Source organism: Leptomonas pyrrhocoris (assembly GCF_001293395.1).
Source record: "Leptomonas pyrrhocoris isolate H10 chromosome Unknown, whole genome shotgun sequence".
NCBI lineage: Eukaryota > Euglenozoa > Kinetoplastea > Trypanosomatida > Trypanosomatidae > Leptomonas > Leptomonas pyrrhocoris.
This window is the reverse complement of record NW_015438367.1, coordinates 678,276-699,591: the sequence shown is the minus strand read 5'-3', so window position 1 is coordinate 699,591 and position 21,316 is coordinate 678,276. Positions and strand designations below refer to the sequence as shown.

The following is a 21,316-nucleotide window of genomic DNA, read 5'->3' as shown; positions in this document are numbered from 1 at the left end:
CGAGCTCCTCCGCGAAAAGGCGCCCCGCGTTATAAACCGCGCGCTTTCGCCGCGCCGCTGTTGCGGTCCCGGCCCGGCCTCTCTGCAATTCTTCGTCGGCCCCCCACCCTCTCCCCGCATCCCCCCCGCTTCCTCCCCGCCGGCCAGCGCCGCCTCGCCCTGCCCCGCCCGCCCGGCCCACGCCCAGGCCCGCGCTGGGGAAAAAAGGGCGGCACGCACAGAGACAAAACGGCGCCGCCACGCTTTCAAAAGCGACCCCGTGTTTTCAGCGGCGCAACAAACCAAAATCGCGCCAAAAGAAGCACGGCCCCCCTGCCCGCTTTCCCCGCATTCTCAACCACCATCCCTCCCTCTCTCTATTTTGTCTTTCCCGTTTCCCCCCCCCCTTTACCAGCCCACAACACATCTAGTGCTCCTAAAAACCATTCATTCACAGGAAACGCGACCGGCGCAATGGCGGCACCGCTCGCCGCTGGTATTTTGGTCGGCTGCGGCCTGTTCTACGTCGGACGAATCGCCCCGAGAGTAGCGCAGCGGGCTTCCGCGGCGAAAACCGCCCACGTGATTCGCCACGTTCGCCCCTATCACCAATACGAATACGGATTCCAGCCCGCCATGTCGGAGCGAGAGGCGTACATGCTGCTTGGGTTCAAAGAGAACCAAGCCGAGGCTGTATTTCGCCGGCCTTCTCCCGAGGAGGTGAAGAAACGCTACAGGACCATGATGAAGGACTTTCATAGCGATGTCAGCGGCACCCCTTACATTGCCACTAAGCTGAACGAAGCAAAAGATACCTTACTCAAGTAAACCCGTCTTCTGTAATCGTTGGCTTTCAAGTTTTTATACGAATCTGAAGTTCTTGCTTCCCTTTCACCCCATGAACAGCCGTTTATATTCTAGTGCTAAATGTAACAATCAGCAAAAGGCCTCTTTGAGTATTACTCACATCTTAATTACTCTTTTGATATTTAGCTTGAGTTCTTTTTTTCTTGTTTTTTCTTTGCTGACCGAACTTCGATGTTCTCCAACTCTATTACAATAAAGAAGACAAAAAAAGGTTTATTTTGGGGGGATATTTCTCTCCGGAATTAAAGCTATCAACGAGGAACAATTTCCACCTGTGATTCTAAAATATCACTCTTCCTTTGTAACTTTAGGAGGTTGTTGCTGTGTTTTCTTTCAGCCTCTGAAAGAAGGTTTTTTTTAACGCTCTACAACATCCTATTGTTTGATACACTTTATCTTTTCGATCCGTAAGTTTTAAATTCTCAACTGGTAGAGAGCAGCGCATCATATCGTTATCGGCAAAATTAACGCGAAGATGACAGATGTCTTGGAACTTCTCGTTACAAAGGCTGCAGGTGAACTAGACAGTATTCTACTGCAAGGAGCTTCTTTATACATGCGGACTCTGTCGAGCCACAACACCCCTTTAGCGAAACTCGTTCTTGGCTTTGGGCAACAGCAACTACAACAGCCGCATTCCCCGTTGATCACTTGTTTAGTAGATGACTCCAATTTGTCACAAAGCGGCTCCAGCTCCTTCGATTATCCGGTTTTAGTCGATCGCAGCCTGTTGAATACCGTAAGGACATACTGTGCCGGCGCGTTTCTAGCACAACAAGAACGTTCCGAGGATTCAATGCAACTTGGTAAAATGCCTTGCCGTAGCTTGACAGATAGTCTGCAAAGCTCGCCGCATGTCACACGATCAATGTTGGCCGACAAACCGACCCCTTTCACTGCTATATTGTGGCTTTGCAACCCACAACTTGAGTGCTTCATTAGTCATCGCCGCCGCTGGCTGTTAGACAGCCTTTGCGCTCCGGACGCAGCTATCCCTTCTGCTGAGAAAATGCGGCTGTTGGTGAACGCGGTTGTTCTACTCGACCTCCTGCTGAGCGTCTGTCCAAAGCTCAAGTCTTTGTGGGAGTTCCGGCTGTGGATAGTCAAGCAGATGTTCTCTCGTCACCTCCTTACAAGCGTGAAGGGAGGCAATTCATCAGAGTCGCTGCTGCTTCGGTGGCAACTGCAAGATGATGTGTGCTTTTTCACCGCCGCTCACAATCACCCTATGAACTACAATGCGTGGCATTATCGCCGTTGTGTACATAAACTGCTTTGTGCTTCTGCTTCTGAGTCACCGAACGTGCTAGAAACAGTCGATAAGATTGTGCTCTACGAAAGTCAGAGAATTGTTCACTTCATCAGAGAGCACAACGGTGACAGTTCGGCAGCGTCCTACCTTCTTTTTTTGCTTCACGAAGAAGACGTCAGGGATCAAATGCTGACCCTCAAGAACTCACAAGGCATAACTCAACCCCAGCCTGAACCTTCGCAGGGTCTGAGACAGTCTGCAGAGGAAAACGGTAAATTCACTCGGGCCTGCCCTTGTGCACCACGTCTGTGGACGTATCTCATGCGCTGCACTCAAGAAGAAATTAGGCGACACTGCGAGAAGGGCCACGAAGCTATGTGGTGTCTCAGGCTGGAACTGGTCCGCTGGGCGTTCAAAAAGACCTCTCGCGTGGGCCTCTTCTCTTCGTGGAATCTGGAAAATGAACTCGAATGGGTCTCTGCATATGTCGCTGCGGTTTCCAGTGCACCCTCCGACAAGCTGTTGGCACCGGTGTCCGTCTTTCCGCACGCTTGGACCGATTCATTCGGCTCACTGGCGTGGACGTCGTACAACGCCGCTCGTTACGGACTGGAACTGCTGCGCGTCCTTGGTTATCACAATTACCAGGCAGAAATCCACTGAGGTTTAAAAAAAGGAATCCTTTTTTTCCTTGAGGCGATGTAACTGTGTCCTTTTTTTTTCAGCGTGCCCTTCTTCGCCAAAAAATAAAATGAAAACTGAGAGGAAAACGAAGTTTCATAATAGATGAGGAAAAAATACAACAAGGACAGCGATTCATATAGGCTCACTTGATTCTTGCACGTGACTCGGCCTATTAGTATGTAATGCCGAATGGAAGAGTGAATGAATACTTTGCTGAGAGAAGCTCCACTCATGTCAACGTCAAAAACGAGCCATCACACACTCCATACTCTACATCTACGGTTTCCTAAAAAAAAAAGATATATCGCTTCTTTATTATCGTTTTATTTTATTGTGGCTTTGTGTGAATGCCTATTGGTGGTGATTTTGATTTTAAAAAAGAAACTGCCCTCCGTTGTCTGCTTTCGCAGCCAAAAGCGCACCTGTGCCAATAATTAGCTGCTATTTTCATAATATCTCCGTATTGCTGTTCTCTGTGTTAGCGCATCCGTACTGCTCGTTTGCCAGACGGAGCAAGACAAACAACTAAGCAAAAATCTAATCTTCTTCGGCAACTCCTAGATCACAATGAGTGTCGAAAACGCAGAGGAGGTATTTATCCTCCAGGCCGATGGATTGACGCATACCTCTGATGTACGTTTTGTCAGTAGCCCTGTGCAGGACTCAAGCGCTGTTTTCTCGGCCTCGCGAGACAACACTTCAAAGTGGATCACGATCCCCGAAGCGGGCGACGGTTTGGAGGACAACTTGACATTTATCGGTCACACGGCGTTTGTCAATTTCGCTCTTTTTCACACGAGTATGGAGCTGCTCGACAATGAGCCGTGCGTTGTCACTGGGTCTAATGACCACCATCTTGTGCTTTGGAACGCTCAGACCGCTGTAGTGGAAGCTGTGCTGGACGGACACAGCAGTGGCGCGTGCTGCGGAGTCATAATGAGTTTTACGTCAGACGATGTCAGCGCAGAGGTGCGAGACTCACTTGTCAATGACATTGTGTCAGGTGACTGGGGAGGCATGGTCATCATTTTCGACCACAAGAGTGGAAGACCCAAACAACTGTACGACAAGCACGCAACGGCGATTCGCGGAGTTGCCCAGTTGACAAACACATCCACGATTGTCTCGTGCTCTGGTGACAAGACGATTCACGCCTGGGATGCTACTACGGGCAGCACCATTCAAGTATTTTCGGGTCACAAGGACGTAGTACAGTGTATTTGTGCAATTGATGGCCAGCGCTTCGCGTCCTCAGGCAATGACTGCACCATTCGACTCTGGAGTATCGGCGTAGAGAACCCATATCAGGTTCTCGAAGGTCACGACTCCCTCGTTTACTCGGTGTGCTGGTCTCTACGTACGTCGGAGCTGTATTCATCCTCTGAAGATCACACGTTGCGCGTGTGGAGATCGGCACCTGGGAAAGACCAACTGGCTACTGTTCAAGTCATTCAGCACCCGTGTGTTGTTTGGAGCGTGGCCGCAACATCGGATGGAAGAATTGTCACGGGCGGCTCCGATCATGCTGTGCGGGTCTGGACGCGGAATTACGATCGCATGGCATCCATCGAGAAGCTCGAGGCATTGGAAGCCGCCGTGTCGTCGCAAAGGGTGGATGTCAAAATCGCAACGTCCAGCGGGACCGCCGCAGCTACAGGAGGTCTTGATGTCTCCACAATGCCGTACACGCATGAGATCCAGAAGCGTCGAGGAAGAGAGGAAGGCGAGCGCCTTTTTGCACGCAACGAAAAGGGTGAGGTGGAGCTGTATGTGTGGAACTCTGGTCGATGGGAAAAGATCGGCGTTGTGGTTGCTGGGCCGGATGCGCAGAACTACACAGGGGCGTCTAATCAGCAGCGTGAGAAGCACTTCTACAACGGGCAGACGTACGATTACCTTTTCGATGTCGACGTCGAGGGTCGGATGCTCAAGCTGCCGTACAGGGTGGGAGATGGGCTGGTGGAGACGGCGAAGCGCTTTATTCAGGACAATCGCGGCGTCGTCACCGAGGACTCACAGGAAGAGATTCAAAACTTCCTTATGCAGCACGTTTCGCCAGAAGACTTGGCCCATGTGCGGGGTTTAGAGGGCATTAACAGCGGCGCGCCAGGCCACACCCCCGTTGCATCGCCCCCGGTTGCCTCTTCTGCACCCGCTGCCAGTCCCAACTCCGGCCCATCAGCTTCCACCGGAGCGCTCCTCGCTCCGTGGACCACGCCGCTGACGTTTGACGTCTTTAACCCCACTGCCGCCCAAACGAAGGTGAATTCTCTTCTTCCCAACAACTCTGCCTTTCAAAACACGATACGGCAGCTCGCAACGCCACCGGCTGCGGCTGCTGCGCTGTGCAGCAGTCTTGTGGAACTCTACTGTGCCCTTCCTGCGGGCTCACGCTTCCCGGCCGTCGACGCCTTGCGCTACCTGCTGATCATCTCGCCTGACAAGAGGGCTGTGGTGGGAGAGCTGTTGCACAGGCTCGGCGCCATCTGGGACGTGCAGAAGCCTCCGCTGCAGCAGCACTTACCCACCTCGCCGGCAGAGTGGATGGTGTCTTTGCGGCTTGCCGCTTGCATTATCGCGCGCGTATATGACCAGCACGTGGCCATCGTCTCCTTTGATGCGACGGCGCAGTCCATGTTTGTGTGGCTGGCCACCCGCCTGCCAGCCATGGCAGGACTGCTCACAAATGACACATCTCCGGCAACTCGCACACACTGCAAGGCGGCCATCGCTTCGATCTTCCGGAACGTCGCCGTTCTTCTCAGCTCACCGCACGCCGCAGACGACGCAGCCCTGCCTGTTGAGATGGCGGAACAACTCGCGCTGGCCGTGGTTCAGCACAGCGCCATTTTGTTTGTGTCGGAGCGCAGCGACTCTTCTGTGGTGCGCGACTGCCTTTGTTCGCTGCGCACCCTGCTAGTCGCGAACGCAGGAACAAAGGATGCGGTGTCGCCATCTTTGCCGCCGTGGCGTGCTGCTGTCGTAGCACAGATGCAAAAGTCGTTGCGCTTCTCTCTCCGATCAATCGCGACGGGTGCGTATGTGGAGGGGCAGTCGACGGCGGTGTGGCTGCTTACAGAGATGGGCAGCCCTGATGCATCGTGAACAGCATTCGGCGCTGCCACCGCATTATCGTCCGGTCAAAGGAGGAGAGGTAAAACAGCGACAACGCCAGTTACAACGCATCGAAGTATTCTTTTTAAGGAAAGGATAAAAGGAGTTCAGTTATCACCATTGCAGCGACTTCATCGTGCCGCAGTTTCAGAGGTGCAGTTAAGCTTTTTTTTTAACAACCGGATGATTTCGCGTTGTTCACCGAGGAGAGAAACGGCCTTTCACTATTATTGTTGCCAGTTGGGTTGCTCTCGTTGTGTCTTTCTTGTTATATTCGGTTGTTTGGCAGCTGACTGGTGTGCTACGTTGCTGTTGATGTTTCCTTCACGGTTTTTTTTTTGACGGTGGTTGGCAAATCCAGGAACGACTTTCGTGGTCTCTTGAACCGCAAAACGGAATATCTGTCCCAAAAATACCTACGTGGTGGCATTCCCGATGCTGCACTCCAAATAGCGAAAGAAGGAAGGCTTCTCCTTTGCAAAACAGTTGCACGAGTTGTTGAATACCACTGCCCATGAAGCTGGTGCTTCACGCATGTCGCCAACGGCACTCTGTCAAGCTAGAGGCAGTTGCTACGCTTGTCCTCCAGCTCCCCCCCCCCCCCTCCCTGCGCTTCTCCGCCTGCCTTGATCCTTTCACGGTATGTTCTCCCCTTGCCAACAACGTCCCCAGCTCTCCCTTTTCTTTTCCTTTCCCAGCCCACTACTAAAGCGCTAAATAGTGTACGCCTACGCGACGATTCTTGTCCTTTCTTTCTCTCTGACCAAGACCGCCGACTTCTTTTTTTTCTTGGATGACGCGGTAGTTTCCCCTGCTCAACGTCGCACTTCTCCTCCCCACAGACACACAGACAACGGTTCGTGCCCCCCATCGTTTTAGGTGTTGGTTGTGGTATTTCTTTTTTTAAACGACCCTGCGAGTGTGCGTGTGCGCATTGTGTGCGACTGCGTTGAACATTATTTATTACTTTTACTTGCCGCACTCTCTTCAAATCAGCTCGTTGTACACATACTCGTACAGACACTTACAGGGAAAAGGGGAAAACGAGTCACCTCAAGGAACGTGCGAAGGGAAGCGCATAAAAGTCTTGACGAAACAAAAAAGAAGCCAGCTGCTTTCTGAACCGTTTACTTTTTCCCTTTTCTCCTTCCTTGCTTTTTCTTTCTGATTTCTGTGTATATATATATCTGTATCTATATATCTATCTATCTATATATTTAATTATCTCTGTGTGTGGGGGGATTTGTGTTGCTTCATCATTAATGCATTCTTTCTGTTACTATTGTTTTTGATCACGTGTACGATACACAACTGCAGCGACGGACTTACGTCTCCTTCTTTCCTCCCTTCGGTTCTGCCGGCGCGTACCAACTCGAAGTGTTGAAAGGAAAGGAAAGAGGCAACTGCTGACTTTTGTCTGGAACTGCCTGTCCTTGACTCTGCCACATCGCATACTTTCTGCGTGCGTGTGTCGGTTCGGCTTCTCTCCACGAAGGTGACGGTGAAGAGTTGTTTAGAGCTGTTGCCATCACCAAAAGTAAGGTCGGAAAAGAAATATATATATATATTAAATCAAATACTTCCGCTACTAAACAATTACCCCGCTTGAGTGCCACACGTGTGTAGATACACTTGTGCTTCGAGCATCTTTTGGATGCGTGTGCGCTCATCCCCAAATCGATCGATCGCTGCAAATAGCCAGCTGTATATTAGAAGAAGCCCAAGGGAATAATCCGTAGAAAAGGGGTTGAGAATCAAGAGAGACACAGAGGCGCCTCACATCAACGCAAAGATGCGCTCCGCTGCCGCCGACTACGACCAGACGCAAGCCGCATCTCTCAACCGCCCCCCAAGTGAGGAGCCTATGATGAAGCCGCTCATCTGCAGCTTTTTCAAGCGACCTCCGACGGCGAATACGCCGGACTGCACCAACGGCCGCGGCAGCGCGAACGGGCAGGTTGCCAACGGGGCGGTGTCGCCGTCTCGCGCGGGCGACGGCGCAGCGGCCACCACCCAACTCCACCTGCCACCCTACCCAACCCCGATGGAGGAACCCATCGTTCTCTTCCCTTTGACGCCGTCTGTCAAGGTGCCGCTGCGACACAGCAAGCGCTCCGGCCGCGTGCTGAACGAATCGGAGACGCTGCAGGAGAAGCACGGCCAGGAGTACCGCTTCATCGTGCCGATGCTGGCCTACGCGATCGAGTGCACCATCGCCGCGCACGAGAAACTCCGCCACAGCGCCGGCCTGCCCGCCTTCATCTCTCTCTCCTCCTCACCGCCCTCGAGCCCCACGCACCTGCACAAACCTGCCGGCGACTCCGATGACGATGACAGAGCCGCAGCGGAGGTTCACCCGCGCGTAGGCAGCACCGACAGCGGGAACAGCACCGGCGACCGCAACACCGCGCTGGGTTACAAGGTGTTGCAGACAGCCATCAACGCCTTTTCTACGCCGGAGGTGCCCGCTATCTCCGTCCACGACTACCTAAAGCGGATCGTCAAGTACACCTACGTGTCTCCCTCGGTGTTAGTGTGCTGCTGCCTCTACTTAGACCGACTGCTCACCATGTACCCCAGCTTCCTCCTCTGCCCGAATAACGTCTTCAAGTTCCTCATCACGTCAACGCGGGTGAGCAGCAAGATCATGGACACCCGCACCCTCAACAACCGTGACTTCTCCTTCGTCGGCGGCGTCACAAACGACAACATCAACGCCCTGGAGTTTATGTTTGTGCAGCTGCTGCAGAACCGCCTGTACATCTCGCACCACGCCTTCGACGTGTACTGCGATCCGCTGCGGCGACACGCCGCCCACATCGAAGCGGAGAGGACCTGGGATGGGCCGTCGCCGACGATGGTGCTGCCGATGAACGGCGGCCGCCCGGTCGGCCATCCACATCAGCCGTCCCGACCGTCGGCGGCGCGCAACAGCCGCTGTGGTAGCGTTACGTCCCGCAGCCGCCGCTCCAGCACCATGTCGCAGAACGAGTACAGCCTTTCAACGGCCTCGCAGAGTGGTGTCTCGCCGCTGCGCTCTGCCTCCCGCCCTGCCTTCCCTCCAAGCGCCTCCATGGGCCAGTCCATCTCCGTCGATGCCGAGTCCTTTGCCGGGGTGCGGCAGCCGTCCGCGGCGCCGTCGCGCTGCGAGTCCGCCGTCACCTCTGCGCGGCGATACCCGATGAACAGCAACGGCAATACGAATAACAATAGCACGAGTATAACCTCGCGATCGCCCGTGCTGCCGCAGGTACATCCCCCCACCGCCAACGGCAGCGCGTCGACGGCGGTACCTGTCCTCCGCAACGCCAACTCCGCCGCCACGCTGCGCAGCTCCGGCAACTTCGACGACACCGTCTCCTCCGCCGGTCTGGCGCAGAGTGCCAGCGGTGCCTTTGTCAACACACTTCACCAGCAGCAGGTCTTCGACCCCGCCGACGACAGCGAAGACGCGCGTGCGCGGAGCATTCTGATGTCCGCACCGCGCGGGTTCTCCTCCTCGTGGGACGCCACCCGCACTGCCCGCACGCTGGCGACCACCACCGGTGGGGTGTGTCTGAGCACGTCGGTGATCGCCACGGCGCACTGTGTCTCACCGAACATGCTGACGTCCGCCACGAGCGCCGCCGCAGCGAAGAGCCGCAGCCTGGACGGTACGATGGTCATCATGGATGGCAGCACGACACCGAGCAACATCCTCAGCGATGAGCGCACTCCAACGCGGCGGGCCTTCGTCTCGTCTGCACGCGGGGACGGCTTGGCACTGCCGCCGATGCCGCAGAGCGGTCGACGTGGTCGGTCCGGTAGTATCGCTGGCAACTCCGGCGTGACGATGCCGAACGTGCTGCCGCCGCCTGAGTCTCGTCAGCGTTAGGAGGCCACAGAGAAAGAGAACAACAAAAAAGTCCTGAACACTTCTGCTCTTTTTTTCTTCTTCTACGCTGCTTCAGCAAAACGGAATCGCAGTATCACAACAGAAGCGCACTCTCACGTATTCGCCGCGCGAAGGTGCGATTACGACGCCTTTCCCTTCTATTTATTTATTTATTTTACTACTGCTATTGCTTGTGGGATGTCAGCGTGAGATTTTTCCGTGAAAACGTGAGCGTGAAAGAACGGCCTCTGAAAGTGTTTCATATCGGCTTGCGTACGTGTGCGAATGCTGATGTACATACCTATCGCCATGCGCACTGGTGCGTGCGTGCGTTCGCGGGTGTTCATCTTCTTGTGCGAAGGAATTGCCGAGTTTCTTTTCGTGCTCTCCTTTGTGTACGCAGTAGATAAAGAAACAATAGCCTCGCTGGTCCGCACGCCTTTGTGCGGCACGGTGACCGCTGTATCTCTCAAGGCGGTCTCGACAGCAACCCTCTTGATGGTGAAAAAGGCAAGGGTAAGAGAAACACATATTATCATACGCACCGGTGACCGCTGCATTTCTTTTCCTTCTTCTTTTGGTTTTGTAGAAGGCGAACATTTGCATGTGTGGTACGTTTGTGTTTGTCTTCTTCCTCTTTTTTTTTCTTCTCTCTACGTCAACGTCTTTTTCTTTCTCCTTCCCTCTTCTTTGTAGCTTACGATAGTGACTTCGCTTCGTACGGCTTCTTTTCCTTTTTTTAGTTCACGAGTCTTCTCTTTTGTAGTATGTAGGAGAAAATGTTGTTGTTGTGTTTTGTGTGCTTTGCGTGTGTGTGTGTGTTGCTTTAAACGTGTCTCTCCCTTCCCCCCTTTTCTTTCTTTTTTAATCCGTGTGTTAATATCATTATTTCCACATTCATTGACTTGCTTCACTCTTTCTCTCATAACTTCAGTTAGCTTATCGTTAGTGCGTTGCTTTCTTTACTACCATTAATGTTATTATTGTTATTCCTCACGTCGATTGGAAGAGATGGAGACCGCAAAGAGGAGGCGGAGGAGACGATTCTGTTAACTAGACGAATACGTGGTGCTGCATCAGCAGGTGTTTCTCATATACGAGACGCGGCTTCTTTTTGTCGTTCTACCTACTTGTGGACCTTCACGTGTGTTCTCTCTTTCTCTCTCGCTCGACATCTGACACCCTGTAACCATACATTCTTGTTTCTGAATTCTTTTGAGCAAGAAACCGATTCCTTCGGCATCCGCCTTTTTTCTCTCTTCTTCCTCTTCCTCTTCTTACTTTCTCGTGCTATGAAGAACAGACGTATCAATTTGTGTATGGTACGTGGGTGACTCTTCTTTTTTCTTCTCCCTTTTCTTCTTGCAGAGCAGTTTTCTTGAAGTAACACATGAAAAAGAAGTTTTAACAACAGCAAAAGAAGAAGTGCATTCATTTGATTTTCTTTTATCTCCTCTCTCGTTGTCTCAGAGTCATTTCGAAGGGTCGTATTTTTCCATTGCCTTTCGGCGAGCCGCTGCTTGGCGTGGAAGTCGCACCACGCTGCCGTATTGTCAGTCGCAGACCTTCTACACAACAACAAACATATATATATATATATATGCTAGTGTGGGCCCACCAGGGAAGCATTCATGCTACGCGACATGAAGGGTGGAAATGCGCTCGCCGCCCACGAAGAATTCGGGGGGGGGGAACGAAAGTACTGAAAAGTGGTTAATCACAAAGATGTGCGCCAAACTGAAGGGCGACGATGCACACGTGAATCCCGTGTGCCGCCGTTAAAGGGAGTGTAGCCCTTCTCTCTTTGAGTGTGTGTGTGTGTGTTTGTTCGTGGGTTTTCATTGTTGTTATTTGGCTTTAGCGTTCCTTCTCTTTCTCTCAGGTTTTTTTTTCTGGTGAATGCTGTGATCCGTCAGTTTTGCGTCCTCCTCTTTTCTTTTCTTCTGTGGAGCTCCACTCTTCCATCTTCTTTGTTAATGCGACGTGCGCTAACTCACCACCGATGCGTTCTCTGTCTTCTTTGCGCAAAAAAAGTCAGCATTAAAAATGAGAGCAGCTTTTACGATAGCGTGAAACGCGAAAAGGTATTTCATGTTTAACTCATTTTTTCTTTGATCTCTCCCATGTTTGATCCCTTATATATATATATATATATATATATATATATATATATATATATATATTATATATATATATATATATATATATATATATATATATATATATATATATATATATATATATATATATATATATATATATATATATATATATATATATATATATATATATATATATATATATATATATATATATATATATATATATATATATATATATATATATATATATATATATATATATATATATATATATATATATATATATATATATATATATATATATATATATATATATATATATATATATATATATATATATATATATATATATATATATATATATATATATATATATATATACTATATATATATATATATATATATATATATATATGCATATGAATGTATTTCGTGTGAACAACAAAAGTAATTCTCGAACGACGCGGTTGGAGTGCGTTTCTTCTCTCTCTCTCCCCTGGTTACCTTCATGCGTTTTCTTTTTAACGCAGCTGTTTTTATTCTCGCATGCAATGCACGGAAAATTGGCTGCTGTCATTTTCTTTTTCTTCATTCTCTCTCTCTCATTTCTACTTCCGAAGTTCTCTATTTAAACGTGTGTAGCACAGATGATGTGTCCCTTTTATGTGGTTCTTTGCTCGTTCGCACGCTCTTTCTTTCCTGCTGCGGAATCGTTCAGGAACAAAAGGCGGTATTTTCAACACGATATGAACGCTTTTCGAAGAGTACTCTTTTTTGTTTCTTTACATTTTTTTTTCCTTTCAGCGACATATGTGTAAGCAGAATGCTTCTGACAGGAGTATTCTTCGTCGTGGAAGCGCGATATATGTAGATGTGCACAACGGAGGAAGGTTTGATGAGGAAAAGAATTTCTGTAGAACGATAATTCTTTCCTTTTCTCTTCTTGTTTCTTTTATGGCTGCTGCGGTTAAGCGCAGGGAATGCATAACGCTCGCACCCTTACCCGCGCCGGCGGACACATACGTCTCTTCAACGAGAGCGTAGGCAGCGTCCGTACAATCGGCTGCCGATCCTTGTTTGAACAGATTCTATGTTTTTTTTTTTTCGTTTTCTCTCGTTTCTCCTCTGCTTCCACCTTTTTCTTTTCCGGTCCGAGAAGATTCTTCAGAGAACCCTTTTTCTTTCATTTCATTTCACTTCACTTCACTTCACTTCGTGCTCAGCGTAATCCCTCGTTTTCTTCCTTTTTTTCTTTTCTTGTAGGTTTACGGCTCTTTCTGTACTCGGCCGCGGTCCTGACGCCTCATTTTTTGTGCCCTTCGATTTTTACTTTACTTTACTTAATCCCTTTGTGTCATCACGATTAAAACTCTCTTCTTCGCTTTTGCGTGGTTGGTGCTGTGCGCGTGTCGAGCGAGCGTGCGGCCATCCCCCGTTGTTTTTGCTTGTGTTTTGTTTTGCCGCCGTGTACGTTCACGGCTCTCAAAGCAGGGCACACGCAGAGTCTCTCCCTCGCTCTCTCTCTCTCCTCTGGCAGTTTCATTCACCCTTTACTTCTTAGATGTTCGCTTCATCAAGTTGCTGTCGACACGCTTTCTATGTTTTTTGTTGTTGTTGTTTGGTTTCTTCCTCAACGAACTTTCGTCTACTATTCGTCTCTCTTTGGGGGAAATCACAGTGCAAAAAAAAAAAATATGTTCTGGGGAGTTTCTTGGGGATTGTCTCGAGGCGTGAAGATAAGGAGGAGGAGGTGGGGACGTGTAAACGGTAATTACTTGTCACGGAACCGTAACGCTTCGTGGTGCATCCTTGTTGTTGTTGATGATGACGACGGGAGTGTGGAGGGTCTACGACGATGATTCTTCTTCTTTATATATATATTGGCTTTTCTTTGTCTGCTACGTTGATATTCGAAGCGTTTCTTTTTTTCTCTCTCTCTCCCTTCTTTCGTTGCCCTCGTTTCTGCGATTCTCTCTTCTTCTTTTTCTCCCCCTTCCACCAGCTTGTGTTATTATTATTATTAACTCGAACAGCTTTCATGAAACGCTCGATGTTGTTTTACTCTGCGTATCGTCATCCGGATAGTCGTTATGTTTGCTGTGGCCTTTGTTGTTTCTTGTCACTTTCATCTTCTTTTTCTCTTCCCTTGTGTTTGTGTGTATGTGCGACTGAATGCGTGTCGGAATCATTTTTTTCTTCTTCTTCCTTGATACTCTTCCTGTTGTAGATGATGGAAGGACGAAAAGTAAAAAAAGAAAACTGATATCGAATTCGCCTGCCTTTTACGGTTTAGAGAGTAAAACAAAGGAGAGCAAGCCATAATGCGTGCGCCTGTGGAGGCGAATGTGTGCTGTTACAATTTTTCGTGTACGGCTCTTTTCCTATTTCTTTCTTTTAGATTTGACCCTCGGTGATTACTCAGGTGGTTTTTTTTAGTGTTGTTGAAGTACAAACGCAACTATTGCTGTTGATCGCCGCCGGTGATCTGTCTGTCTGTGTTTTTTTTGTTTTTGTTTCTGTTTCTTTGTTTTCCCCTCATTCCATTTTCATTGCAGGTGCGCATTTCGATGGTGTCCGTAATTGTCCGTCTTGCGTTCTTTTTATTTTACAATTTCTGTCGAACGCTTTCGTGGGCATTAATCTTTGTACCGGCACTTTTCGTTGTGTTTGTCCGCTTTTTTGCTGCTCGGTTGGTATATTTTCTCTTTTTCTTTTTGTCTCCCACTTCATTCTGTTTTTTTCTTGCTTTTTTGCGACTTTACCTTCGACAGAGGGATAAGAAAATATTTCATCGCTGTAACTGCACGTACGCGCGCACTTATGCGACTTCACCCGGAGGTGTGTGGGAAGGGAAGGGAGGGGAAGGGGGATGCAGCGGGCTGGCTTCGGCGTTGCAACTCGATGCCCCTGTTCTCTCTTTCTCTCACACTATTTTTGGCGGCTGCTGATGCTGGTCTACAAGTGACGTCTCAATTGTATTTTCCTTGACGGCGCTTTTCTGACGTCGCACTGGCGTGCAATGAGAAGCAGATAATGATGCCGTTAACGAAAGACACCCCAGTTGTTCACGCAGTGTTTTCCGTGGAGAGAAGAGAAAAGGCACTCAATTCATTTTCTCATCTTCTTCTATTTCTTTCCTCTCGCCCCTCCCTTCACATCTGCGTTTGTCTCGAATCGCTTTCCCCGCCCCTCGTGAGTGACGGTGCGTATCGTGATGCTGTCCCGTGTGTGTGGGAACGTGGCATCACCTCACCTCACCTTCCCCTACGCGTGAATCGAATTCATCGTTGCTGTCTTTGCCTCGTCGACGCACCAACGACGGCCAACATTCGCCTCGACAACGGCGTGGACGAACAACCCTTCTCACACTACTGTTGCACGCTTTTGCCTCCGCAGCTACCACCGAATTCCACACATACACACACACGCATACACACACGAAACGTAAGTTGTTGTGACGTGGGGAATAGTGCACCTATGTATGTACGTATACTTTCTTATATATATATATATATATATTTATATTTATAATTTTTTTTCGAACATTGTTTGATTGTTTTTTCTCTCTATTTTCATGCTCGGTTTGTACCCGTAAAACAACGTCGTTCCCTTCTCTCTCGCGCGCGCGCGCTCTACGCAACTTCTCTGTTTGAGGTTTTTTTTCCTTTTTAGTACCTCTCCCCTTCACATCCCACCTCGCTCTTCAGAGCACCTCACGACGTTTTCACCTCTGCGCTCTTGGCTGCCTCGTTGGACGTAGGTGTCAAGGGGCCTGCTACGCAACGTGGAATTATAATATATATATATAAGAATACGCATACCGTGTGTCTGCCGCTCTTCTTCTCTCCCTACCATTTGTATTGTTGGCGAAGACAAGCACACAATACAAAGCACACACCGTTTACCGTGTTGGAGTGGATCAAAAGAGCATTTAGAAAAACAAGCGTCCTGGGGCAGTTGCTCAACGCTTCGGCATCGTGGGTTTGTAAAGTAATAAAGGGAGGAGAGGTGCAACAGAAGAAAAAACCAGAAAGATATTTCAAGAAGCCACAGAGATAGAGACATCACACTCCAAAGGAGGGGAGAAGAAGAAAAAAAAACATCTTCGTCAGCTTTGGCTTTTCCTCTTCTCGTGCTTGTTTTGTTTCCACCCTCCTTTCATTCTCTTTACATTTCCCTTTTTTTCTTTTTTTGAATTCGTTTTCATCCTTTTTCCTCCTTCTTTTCCCCACGTAGTTTTGTCTTTGTACATCTTTTGTCTCATTTTGACCTGGGAAGCCATTCGGATCTTTCGCGAGTCTCAACATTCGGTTTTCCTTTTCCTTTCCTTCTCATCGTTTTGGATCCTCTTCTTCTTTTAGCTCGTTTGCTTTTCCCTTTTCTTTTTTCTGACGTTGAGTGCGAGTTTTCGAAACAGCGAAGGGTGCGTATTTCTCTCCTCCGCCGCTTCATTCGTTGCCGTTGTGGGTCGATATATCTTCTTCTTTCTGTTCCGTCGAGTTGTTTGAGTTTTCATCGTTTCTCTTGTGCCCCTCTTCCTCTTCTATTTTTGCTGTTTCCATCTCCATTCGGAGACCGCCGGCTTACCCCCCCCCCCTCCCTCCCACACACCCTCGCCGAAAGGGCGTTCTTCTCCGTGGGAGAAAAAGGGTTTTTATTATTACTGTGGTTGTGGTTCTTTTCTTTGGGAAGTGCCTTTCTCGCCTTCCTCCCCCTCCCCCCCCCCCAAACCCAACCCAACCCCAAACCCCCCTCAGCCCATCCCCTCGCGCTCATCGCTTTACACTTAACTGCCTTCCCCTGCTTCGACAAGCGCACCTCACATCCCATCCACGTCAAAGAGAACGCCTTTTGGTGGTTTCCCACTTTTGTTTGTTTTCTTCTACATATTGCTTGTGCTGTCGAAGTCATTTTATTCTTGTTTTGTTGGCGTTTGGCGAGTGCCAGACATTCACAGTCGTGATCCGCGTGGAGTTGTGCGGTGCAGCGTGGAGCAGACAGCGGTGGCAACCAGTTTATATATATTTCTCTAAGTGGATCACAACCGTTTTCCCTTTGAAGGGGGGCTCTCTGTTGCGGCCATCTCTCTCTCTCTCCCACCTGAAGCGACTCGGAGTACCGCACGCGTCAGGTCGTTCTCAAAAAAAAAAGGGAAGGAAGGAAGGAAGGAAGTGAAATCAACATGTCGTCTCCCATCTCCGAGAACAAGCTGGAGTGCAAGAGCATGGTGCTGAGGCTGCACACTCTCTTCGACATCCCGCGCGACCTCGTCTCGCTGGACTCTCGACGCGAAAACGTTGAGCTGGTTCTCAAGCCCACTGCAAAGTACTACTCCGAGAACAAGCGCTTCTGCAAGCTGGACTTGCCGGAGCAGTACGTGGCCTTCTCTCCTTCCTCCGTCATCTTCAAAGGCGATCGCTTTGTGCTGGACTTCTGCACCGCACCTCCGCAGTGCGGGCTGTCCACCGCACGCGCCGTCACTCCGCACCGGACGTCGTCGTTTGCGAACAGCGTGCCGCCCAACTCCACGGAGCTGCACGTCCCGCACGGCCTCTTCAATACGACCGGACCCACCGTGGCGTGCAGCACGGACAAGATGAACCTCCCGGCTGAAGGGGACGTGCGCTCCAGCGCAGGCGGTGGCGGCATCGCTGCGAAGTCCCGCACCGCATTTGGCAACTACGCCGTCGATGACCACGATGTGAACCTGCAGAGCCCCACGACGACCAAGCTGAAGCCAGCCGCAACGAATTCAGCCGCGGCGGATGCGGCGGCCCCGGCAGGGGCGGTGATGTCGAACGAAATCACTCTCCGCTACCCAACCCGCTCCGACCTGAAGGTCATCATTGAGGTGATGGTCGGTGTCCGCCAGCGGCGCCACGACTCGTCCGCCGTGCGCTGGATCACGCCGTCGTGGTCTGATCGATCCGTCCAGGGCAGCATCAGCACCTTTGCCGCCGCAGACGGCGAAGTCACGCGCCATAAGCTGGTGAACCGTTTTGTAGGGCTGACGGTGGGCCATCTCTCGTGCACGATGGAGCTGCCGTACGCGTCGGAGGACCTTCGCAAAGTCTGCGCCTGTACGCCGAGCGCGATTACAGATGCGGCGGACCGGCTGTGCGACGACTACGAGCGTCTCTCCCGCCTCCACGCTCACGCCAGTGAGGAGCAGCCCAGCAAGATGCGCGAGAAGCGGCCGCAGCGGTGCAGCGCCTTCGTGAAGCGTCTGCAGGGCGGTGCCAGCGAAGGGGACATCTACCGCTCTCTGTTGCTCGAGGTGTGCCCCGACTACTACCTTCGCCGCATACGCCGTATTTGTACCATGTATCCGCCTACACCGCAGAGCAGCGCCTGGGTGCGCACGGAGGCTGAGCAGCTCGCCGAGGAGCACGCCGGGCGTGAGATGGAGCTCATCCGCAGCCTCTGCGCGGAGCTCGGCCCCGACCTCAGCGCCATCTCCCCCCGCAATCGATTCCTCTCCTACACGAACGTGCAGCCGCTTGGGGATGAGCTGTGGCGGTGGATACGGGAGAACTTCGCGAACCAGGAAAACGACATATTGGACTACGAGCCGGATGTGTTCATGGAGGCGCTGGCGCTGCAGTACGGGACACCGGAGCCGACGCCGATTCAGTACGGCTTCCCGCCCATCTCGTACGAGCTGGACCGCCGCGCGTACTTCTGCGACTCCCTGCGCTTCCCGGTCAACCGCGAGCATCACCGCTACCGCGACGAAGCCCTCGCCGCGCGTCAGACGCGCGTGCCGCTTCAGCTGACCCCGAATGAGCGCCCCCTTCACCCAATCCGGCCCACCTCGCGAAACATGGGGGAGATCGACATCTTGCTGGAGAAGTACAAGCCCGAGTTTGTGCAGATCGTGCCTTCCATTGCGGACGCCATGGAGTGCGTGACGCAGCAGAACGAGCGGCTGCTGCAGCGGCTGATGCGCGAGTCGCAGCAGCAGCAGCAGCAGCAGGCAAGCGCGACTGGAGGCAACAGCGCACGTGAGCGGATGCGCGGCCTGCCCTACGAGGTCTGCCCGCACGGCTTTCAGCTCTTCCAGTCAGAGCGGGCCACGGGCACCTACGTGGCGCTGCTGAATCGCTTTGCCGAATACACCTACATCTCCCCGAGCACCCTCCTCTCGGCGGTGATCTACCTAGATCGCCTCTGCCTGCTGCACCCGCGCCTGCTGCTCACCTCCCGCAACATTGAGAAGCTGCTCGTGGCCTCCGTGCGGGTGGCGAGCAAGGTGGTGGACCTGCGCAGCGTGAACAACAAAAACTTCTCGAGTGTGTTTAGCCTCATGGTGCAGGACATGAACGACCTGGAATCGGAGTTTTTGAAGCTCATGGGCTTTGACTTCTTCCTCTCCCCAATGGAGTTCAGCAACTACGCCCATCTGGTGCAGCTGCCGACCGCATACCTGCCCTTGTCGTCCAGCCTGCGTCTCTCGTCCACGAACATCAACACCGGTGGCATCGGCGCTGAAAATCACGACGTCCCACGCGGAAACCCCGTCGCCGCCGCGGCGGGGGGTGCGGCTCCAGACAACGAAGCACTGCAGGAGCACGCAAATGGCGGCGTGGGCGTCGGCAGTAGCAGCAGCTATGCGGTGCGGCGCAGCGTCGGCAACCGTGTTACGGCAGACGGCGGAGGCTCCACGGTAGTGTCAGCAGCAGGAGCAGCGACAGCGGGATTCGCTGACCCACCTGTCGCCACGTCCACCGCACGGCCCGGCCTGCCCATCCAGCCCTCCGCACCCCCACCGCGTGGAACCGCCGCAGGGGCGAACGTCAGAGGTGCGGGGCCCAGCGGGTACACCGCCGATGACGCCGGCTCTGTCAGCAACGGAGGACCGCCCTACCGGCCGTCTGTGTCGCCCTCGGCCAAGTCCACGACGCGAACTGCAAATACTGGCCGACTGGGGCCGTCCACCGCCATCACCGACAGCAACAGCAGCGGCAGCCCAAACGGCGACGTCGACACGAGTACGAGTGCAAATGCGAGCATCAGCACGAACCCGACAAGCATGAATGGGGCGAATACCGGCGGGGTGGGCTACAAGTCGACGCTTGTGAATGTCCACAGTGAAAATGCCAGTGGCGCACCCCACCAATCGAACGGGTACGCACTTAATGGAGGCGGCGGCAATGCGAGCATGACGCAGGCTGAGTTTGCCGCTGGCACTCAAGCGTTGAGCATTCCGTAGAACAAACTCTCCGCTGTGTGTGTGTGTGCTATTGAATGGGGAGAAAGAAAAAAAAATGGAAGACAACGAGTGCGATGTGCAAAGTAAAATCAATACTTCGTATTTCACTCCCTCTCTCTCTCTCTCTCTCTCTCTCTCTACTATATATATATATATATATATATATATTATATATATATATATATATATATATATATATATATATGTTTCTTTGTTTCTATCAAGCAAACAAACAAGAAGAGCGATGGAATGAGTGTGTTCTCTTGCTGATACAACAACAACTGCTTTTTTTTGGCGCAAGTGGCGCTCTTTGTTTGCTTCTCCGGCTGTTGCGGCTGTGCGTTGCATGTACATATGTGTGTTTGCGCCTTTTCCCCGTTGTGAGTAACTCGCGGTGCCATTTATTATTACTATTATCAGTTTATCTCCTGTGTGTGTACTTGTAATGAAACTATTACGTGTTTTTTTTTTAACTCTGTGGGTTTCTCTTGTGGCCTGATTCTTTTGCGACTAAAGCGGTCGTTTTCATTCAGCTTTAATTGCTGTTTATTTTTATTACTGTTCAGTACTCTCGTCTTGCGTCGTATTTGTCTCGGTTAGATCCCGTAGCTTCGATTTCTGTTTTTATCGATTTATTTTCTCGTTTTACGCGTCGTTGCCGTTGTTCGCCCTTGTATCGTCGCTGCTGCTTTCTGCGTACGTTTTAAAAGGAATAAAGCAAAAGGCGCTCTCTCTCTCTCTCCCGCAGGGTTGAGAGCGGTTTCTCTCCAGCGCGTCCCCACTCCGCCGCGGGGACGCGCTGGAGAGAAAAAGAAGAAGGAAATAATGAAAATCGCAGGAAGCCTTTGACTTCGCTGGAACATTGACGTGAACGGAAAGGCAGTTCTTTTTTGCCAACTGGGAGAAAATATATATATATATATATATATATATGTATGTATAAGGTAGTGGACTGTGGATGTACTGCATTCCCAATGCAGTACACCGAACAGCGAGTGTACTACCACCTCTTCTCAGAATTCTGTCTCGTGTGCGGCGTACGGCGCTCACCGTCGGACAGCTCTTTCCTCTGTTGCATTATTTACGCAGGGAGAGAAAGAGAAAAATAGGTTTGAAAGCATCGACGCGTATTATTAACATTATTATTATTTTGTAGAGAAGACAACGGCTCTTCGATGATTATTCGATGCTTTCATATTGCCCTATTGTATCATCTAGTTTCCATTCAAGCG

The 21,316-nt window shown here is 51.0% G+C and overlaps 7 protein-coding genes across 8 annotated transcripts; all 7 read left to right on the top strand.

Moving 5' to 3' along the window:
* Nucleotides 1-393: 393 nt before the first annotated feature.
* ABB37_05759 (hypothetical protein) lies at nt 394-807 on the top strand (the record flags this gene model as incomplete). The annotated part of the gene is made up of 1 exon (XM_015803908.1): nt 394-807. The coding sequence occupies exon 1, from the start codon at nt 454-456 to the stop codon at nt 805-807; it is 354 nt and encodes a 117-aa protein (XP_015657733.1). The 5' UTR covers nt 394-453.
* Nucleotides 808-1,278: 471 nt separating this feature from the next.
* ABB37_05758 (hypothetical protein) lies at nt 1,279-2,761 on the top strand (the record flags this gene model as incomplete). Its single annotated transcript, XM_015803907.1, has 1 exon — nt 1,279-2,761. The coding sequence occupies exon 1, from the start codon at nt 1,322-1,324 to the stop codon at nt 2,759-2,761; it is 1,440 nt and encodes a 479-aa protein (XP_015657732.1). The 5' UTR covers nt 1,279-1,321.
* A 588-nt stretch (nt 2,762-3,349) lies between these two features.
* ABB37_05757 (hypothetical protein) lies at nt 3,350-5,887 on the top strand (the record flags this gene model as incomplete). The annotated part of the gene is made up of 1 exon (XM_015803906.1): nt 3,350-5,887. The coding sequence occupies one exon, from the start codon at nt 3,350-3,352 to the stop codon at nt 5,885-5,887; it is 2,538 nt and encodes an 845-aa protein (XP_015657731.1).
* Nucleotides 5,888-6,593: 706 nt separating this feature from the next.
* Nucleotides 6,594-9,770, top strand: ABB37_05756 (Cyclin 10; the record flags this gene model as incomplete). The annotated part of the gene is made up of 1 exon (XM_015803905.1): nt 6,594-9,770. Exon 1 carries the CDS (start codon nt 7,689-7,691, stop codon nt 9,768-9,770), a length of 2,082 nt encoding a protein of 693 aa, XP_015657730.1. The 5' UTR covers nt 6,594-7,688.
* Nucleotides 9,771-12,380: 2,610 nt separating this feature from the next.
* On the top strand, nt 12,381-12,743 carry ABB37_05755 (hypothetical protein; the record flags this gene model as incomplete). Its single annotated transcript, XM_015803904.1, has 1 exon — nt 12,381-12,743. One exon carries the CDS (start codon nt 12,381-12,383, stop codon nt 12,741-12,743), a length of 363 nt encoding a protein of 120 aa, XP_015657729.1.
* A 984-nt stretch (nt 12,744-13,727) lies between these two features.
* ABB37_05754 (hypothetical protein) lies at nt 13,728-14,099 on the top strand (the record flags this gene model as incomplete). The annotated part of the gene is made up of 1 exon (XM_015803903.1): nt 13,728-14,099. The coding sequence occupies one exon, from the start codon at nt 13,728-13,730 to the stop codon at nt 14,097-14,099; it is 372 nt and encodes a 123-aa protein (XP_015657728.1).
* A 969-nt stretch (nt 14,100-15,068) lies between these two features.
* ABB37_05753 (cyclin 11 putative (CYC11)) lies at nt 15,069-20,084 on the top strand (the record flags this gene model as incomplete). Of its 2 annotated transcripts, none has more annotated exons than XM_015803902.1 (1): nt 15,069-20,084. In XM_015803902.1, exon 1 carries the CDS (start codon nt 17,055-17,057, stop codon nt 20,082-20,084), a length of 3,030 nt encoding a protein of 1,009 aa, XP_015657727.1. In that variant the 5' UTR covers nt 15,069-17,054. The 2 variants fall into 2 exon arrangements, with proteins under 2 accessions (XP_015657727.1, XP_015657726.1); XM_015803901.1 differs by having other exon boundaries at nt 15,268-20,084.
* Between the last annotated feature and the right edge of the window lie 1,232 nt (nt 20,085-21,316).